The following is a 6,000-nucleotide window of genomic DNA, read 5'->3' on the forward strand; positions in this document are numbered from 1 at the left end:
CTCACGTAGGCCTGGCTTTAATGTCTTTTTTTCTTTCTTTCTTTTTTTTTTAAATCAAGTTGTGTGAAGCTATTTTAGGCTGTTGGAGGCTGTTGTCAATGAACACGCCTCTCACTGAAATGTGTGTGATGTAACAAATTAAAACAAACCTGTTTTACTCTCTCTCACATAAACCAGGAAGTCACTCGTGTGAGTGATCAGAGATTCCTATTCACTGTGCATTTATTTATTTGATAGTAACTGTGGTGAATGATAAAGACAGCAAAATGTCAGATGTCAGTCTTTCAGTGGAAGTAACTCACAACCGGATCTGTCCACACTGTCTGGATCTCCTTAAGGATCCTGTGACTATTTCCTGTGGACACAGTTACTGTATGGGCTGTATTAAGGGCTGCTGGGATCAGGATGATCAGAAGGGAGTCTACAGCTGCCCCCAGTGCAGAGAGACCTTCAGTCTGAGACCAGTGCAGAAACTGAAGAAGACGAGACTCCAAGCTGCTGCTCCTCCTGCTCACTGTTATGCTGGACCTGGAGATGTGGAGTGTGGTGTTTGTACTGGGAGAAAACTCAAAGCCATCAAGTCCTGTCTGGTGTGTCTGGATTCCTACTGTCAAACTCACTTTGAACAACATGAAAAACTTCACTCAGGAAAGAGACACAAAGTGATTGATGCCACTGGACAACTACAGGAGAAGATCTGCTCTCTTCATGAGAGATTGTTTGAAGTTTATTGTCACACTGACCAACAGTGTATCTGCGTGATTTGTGTTATGGAAGGACACAACGGACATGACATGGTCTTGCCAGAGAGAGAAAGAGTTGAAAAACAGGTATGGGTCCAAATGATCCAGACTCTAAGAAAACACATATGATTTGTGGTGATTTTAGTGTGTAAATATAGCATGAATATATAATATTCGCACGGAAAAAGCCATCCGGTCTATTAAAAAATTGTAATTTCTGTATTCAATATTTGATGTATAACTTTTTGGCTTGATTAAAAACTGATGTTCACATAAAAACATAGCTGGAAAAGCTAACACATGCACATGTTAATCGGAGACAGACCTGAATTTCCGGACTGACTTGTGTTCTCAGTCTACTGTTTCTTGTTTTTGTTGAGCACAAACACGTCATGTGTGATGTGTTTCATGTGTGTAACAGAAGCAGTTGGGAGAAAGTCAGAGGAAAACCCAGCAGAGAGTCCAGGAGAGAGAGAAGGAGGTGCAAGAGCTGAGACAGGCTGTGGAGTCTCTGAGGGTGAGTGCTGAACAGAGGAGAAGACAAGAGCTGGCTGCTGGAGGAGTCATTTGAGGGCTCAGTCAGGGCTCTCCTCCAGTCAGTCAGTGAGGAGTCTGGTGTTGGGCTACTGTCCAATCCCACTGAGTCACAGTGTAGGGAACAGACTGGCTGAGTAAGAGCTGAGTGAAGTGTGTGAATGTAACAGACCGCCCTCCGCCTGTGTGTGTGTGTGTGTGTGTGTGTGTGTGTGTGTCTCCTAACAGCACTCTGCACAGGCAGCAGTGGAGGACAGTGAGAGGATCTTTACTGAGCTGATCCACTCCATTGAGAGAAGGCGCCGTGAGGTGACAGAGCTGATCAGATCTCGGGAGAAGAGTGAACTGAGTTGGGCTGAAGGAGTCCTGGAGCGACTGGAGCAGGAGATTTCTGATCTGAGGAGGAGAGACGCTGAGCTGGAGCAGCTTTCACACACAGAGGATCACATCCATTTCCTCCAGGTAACAGTGGAGGACATTTTTCTTCCCAACATAAAACTTACAACTCAGTAAAATGTGCCTGAGCTATATAAAGACTTGTTTGCATTTTTAGCGTCTGTGCGAGTGCCAAACAGTTTTCAGCTTAATGTTATTATTGTTGTTTTTGGTAGTCATATATGTTTATGTGTATGAATTTGTATTTAGAGTTTCCCATCTCTCTGTGACCCTCCTGGATCTGAAGACTTACCCAGCATCACTGTCAGTCCACACCTCTCTTTTGAGGATGTAAGAAAATCTGTCTCTCAGCTGAAAGAGCAGCTGGAGGATTTCTGTAAGCAGGAGTTTGGAAGATTTTCCAATAAAGTTTAAGGGATTCAAATACATTGGTGAAGTCTTGGGAAGAATAATATATTTCTCATGTATTATTATTGTTTTGTTCTTGTTCATTTATTACTGTATGTATAGTGACAGACATCAAGATTATTCCTTTTCGTGAACCGGAGGATAGAAAAGGGTCGACCATCAGCTGTTTTCTTTTCCCAATGCGTGGACAAAAGAAGAAGATCAGTTGTCCTGTGCTGAGAAACAGAGAACAGTTCGTACAGTGTAAGTCTCATACACAGATGCAGACAGAGAGAATGAGAGAGAGAAAGAAAGAGAAAACCGATACACATTATTCAGAAATATTAAGAGTGAGATGAAGACAGGGAGTTACAGAGAAAAAGAGTGCCACAGAAAATCGATGCTGTAAAAGGTTAGGTAATTAAAAAAAAAAAAAAAAAAAGGGCCCTTTTTATAAATTACCCTCTCCTCCAACTGATCACTCATTTCTCAAATACAGGTGGGTGACAGAGTAGTTACAAAGATAGCACAGACAATAAGCAAGTCCACACTTCTGGGAAAGACAAATAGGTGACCCCTAATCTCTAAGGTCATCTAAAAAACTCAGATCAAATTTTTTAGATCACATTTTTTTTATTTATTGAAAGACATTCAAGAACTGTCTGATAATTTAGAGTTCTAGTGTCTGATACTAAGGTTTACTAATTATCTTAGTCAATTTTATATACTATTGCAATTAAATATTACCAGCTCTTTGTGATGAGGGACACTGAGAAATTTGGGAGTGCGGGACATTTAATTTCAGTTTGGAGAAGAGTCATCTTTGAGTCATCATCTTTGTCCAAGCATGCGTTTCTCTCCCAAGTGAAATTCACTCTTAAGTTCCTCTCTCTCTCTCCCTCTCTCTTTCTCTCTCTGTCTGTCTCAGTCTGTCTGTCTGTCTCTCTCCCTCTTTCTCTTTTCCCACTTCTAATTTTCCAGACCTAGCCACATGACTAGAGAAGGGTTTGCATAGCCATAAATCCCCCACCGTCATGCACAACAAAACAGTGCTTGATGAAGGATCATAATGCCACAATATGAAAATAATTTCACGTTTGAATGTTAAACACACCCCGTAGCCATTAACTTAGGGGGATATTCAAATTGATTCATTAGCAGACTAGTCATATTTTGTCTCTAAAGCTCAGAAGCTATGCCCCTGTTGCTGGATTATTTCTCCCTTTGAGAAAGTTATTACTGAACTATTATTGTTATTACTGAGTTCTAACTTACAACCATCAGAAGCAGGTAATTTCCACCCCTCTGAGATTCACTCTGAAACTGACAGCAGTTAAAACTAAGAGTACAGAAGGAAAAATCAAAGCTACTATTAACACACACACACACACACACACACGCACCACAGTCACGCACAGAGAGAGAGAGATTGAGAGAGAGAGAGAGAGAGAGAGAGAGAGAGAGAGATTGACTATCTTTCTAAACCTTTTGTTTCAAATTAATTTGTTTGAATTCAGTTTAAAAAATTAAAATAACATTTGATGAAATATGAGTTTTAACACAAAATGAATGTTACAATTGATTAATGTGATAATTGCCTTCATAAGTTAATGGTAATTGATTTCAGGGATTTAAAATTTTCTTTTTTTTATTTCAAAATGTTTTGTTAATTTCTTGAAGTTTATTGATTTGAATGAATCTTTTTTTTTGTCCCTCAACTCCACCAGATTCCTGTGATCTCACACTGGATCCCAACACAGCACATAAACACCTCTGTCTGTCTGAGGGGAACAGAGAGGTGACATGCAGTAACACAATCCAGTCATATCCTGATCATCCAGAGAGATTTGATGGGTGGGGTCAGGTACTGGGTGGACAGGGTTTGTCTGCACTCTGTTACTGGGAGGCTGAGTGGAGTGGGGGTGATGGGGTTGATATAGCTGTATCATATGAAAGCATCAGGAGAAAAGGTGTGGGTAATGAGTGTAGGTTTGGACGTAGTGACCAGTCCTGGAGTTTGTACTGCTCTCCCTCCAGTTCTTCATTCTGGCACAATAATGAAGAGACTAAACTCTCCATAGTTCCCAATTCCTCCAGAATAGGAGTATATATGGACCACAGTGCAGGAACTCTGTCCTTCTACAGCATCTCTGACACAATGACCCTCCTCCACAGAGTCCACACCGCATTCACTCAGCCCCTCTATCCTGGGTTTACTGTCTGGCCAGGGTCAACAGTGAAGTTATGTCACAATACAAAATAAATTATAAAGAACAAATAGTAATAAGACTGAATAAAGACAGAACGGTCCAATTATAATGATAATAATATGTTTAGGTTATTAAAGATGGAGGTTGTAGTGAAGGAGTGCTGTGATTGTCGCTGAGATTACTCTAATGGTCATCCTCTGATTCTTCTCTACATGTTTTCTGGTGAGATCTCTGAAGTGTTGGCTGGGAAGTTTCTCTTAATGACTGCTGATTTTGTTCTGATTAAATCATTTTCAGAACTTCAGTCTGCCCCCTTTGCCTGGAGATTGTGTTTAATCCACAGAGGAGTAGTACAGACAAAATTGTCACATAATGTATGTTTTTGTAGTTTTGGAATTTAAAACCTCTGATGTTTGAGATAGAAAGTATATAATTTCCGATATATTTTTTTACATACAGCTGAATAATTAAACATTTCGACTTTTAGGACTTTTATTACATTCAACTCAGTCATAGAGCATATGTCACAGTCTAATGGTCATGTCAATCATACAAGATCATTAGTGAATCTAAACTCAATCTGATTGGATTCTTTTAGCTCCGCCTAAAACCATCCGTAGACCACAGAGGGCTTCACACCATGGTGTGGTCGTGACGTCAGCCTCCAACACCATCTCTATACAGATATCTGTGTGTTTGTTTATCAGTGATCACAGACCTTCCAGAGACTCCAGTTTGTCTGAGTCTGGAGATTCATCTCATTACACAGCAGTACATCAATATATCCCAATACTGCCACTTCTCCTCACAGTAATCAACCAATAGTAAGGTGTGGAGAGTGTTGGTTCTAGATAAATGTTATGTGACCAGCAGATGGAGACAAACAAGAAACACATCACGCATGATTACTTATGAAAACTGATATGAAGTTATCAATAATTATCGATAAATAACTTATAAATTATCGGTAGATCATTATAAACTATCAGTGTTGTGTCTGTAAACATGCAGTCACACATTAGTACAGGGCTGCCCAACAGAGAACCAGAGCAGTCTGTTTTATCTGTAATTAAACTTCAATAAACAGGGTCACAGGGTGGAAAGGAGACATGAACCTGGATACCATTTCAGCCCTGAAGGGGACGCCCAGTGGACAGAGTAATAAACTACATCTAAAACAAATATTGCCATTTTCCAATGAAAAAGAAATGTGTCAAAAGTTCATTATTTGACCAGGTTTTAACTGTGGATCAGTAAATGTTTATTGAATTGTTTTTTTAAATTTATTAAATAACTGTATACATATATGAGTAACATTAATGTCAGGGTGCAGATTTGTACATTTTTTTCAGTATATATGTTTCTTATATAATGTCATTAATTTTTATGGCTGTGGTTACTTCTGCTTTTAAGGTACAAAAACAGGATTAAAATTAGAATGATTGTTTTGCTGTTGTTTTTGGTTTTTTTGTTTCGATATCAAACCAAAAAGGCTACATGCAATGTTTTTATTTCATATAGAAATAGAAATAAAGTTAAGTGAGAAGAGCCTCTTGAGTTTGTTGTAATGTTTTAATCTAATGTTGTAATCTTTAATCTAATCCTTAGAGAGTTGTGCTGTAGTTCTTAACCTACAGTTCAGACTAAAAGTTTCTGAGGAAAATGAGGGGGCTGTGAAATTAAATCAATCAGTGACATTCAGTTGACCTAATATGATACAGTTATTATAA

The 6,000-nt window shown here is 39.1% G+C and overlaps 1 protein-coding gene across 1 annotated transcript; it reads left to right on the top strand.

The window, feature by feature from the left end:
• Positions 1-266: 266 nt before the first annotated feature.
• On the top strand, positions 267-4,323 carry LOC115814604 (tripartite motif-containing protein 16-like protein). Its single transcript, XM_030777502.1, has 6 exons — positions 267-830; positions 1,165-1,260; positions 1,506-1,739; positions 1,923-2,081; positions 2,276-2,324; positions 3,788-4,323. Exons 1-6 carry the CDS (start codon positions 267-269, stop codon positions 4,321-4,323), a joined length of 1,638 nt encoding a protein of 545 aa, XP_030633362.1.
• The last annotated feature ends 1,677 nt before the right edge of the window (positions 4,324-6,000 follow it).

This window comes from Chanos chanos, chromosome 6, assembly GCF_902362185.1.
Source record: "Chanos chanos chromosome 6, fChaCha1.1, whole genome shotgun sequence".
Taxonomy (NCBI): Eukaryota; Metazoa; Chordata; class Actinopteri; order Gonorynchiformes; family Chanidae; genus Chanos; species Chanos chanos.

Bases quoted from the DNA above. Each gene is read 5' to 3' on its own strand.
- LOC115814604 (XM_030777502.1), top strand. From the start codon at position 267: ATGTCAGATGTCAGTCTTTCAGTGGAAGTAACTCACAACCGGATCTGT. The intron at 831-1,164 runs GTATGGGTCCAA...TGTGTGTAACAG, and splicing joins GAGAAAGAGTTGAAAAACAG to AAGCAGTTGGGAGAAAGTCA. The intron at 2,325-3,787 runs GTAAGTCTCATA...CAACTCCACCAG, and splicing joins CAGAGAACAGTTCGTACAGT to ATTCCTGTGATCTCACACTG.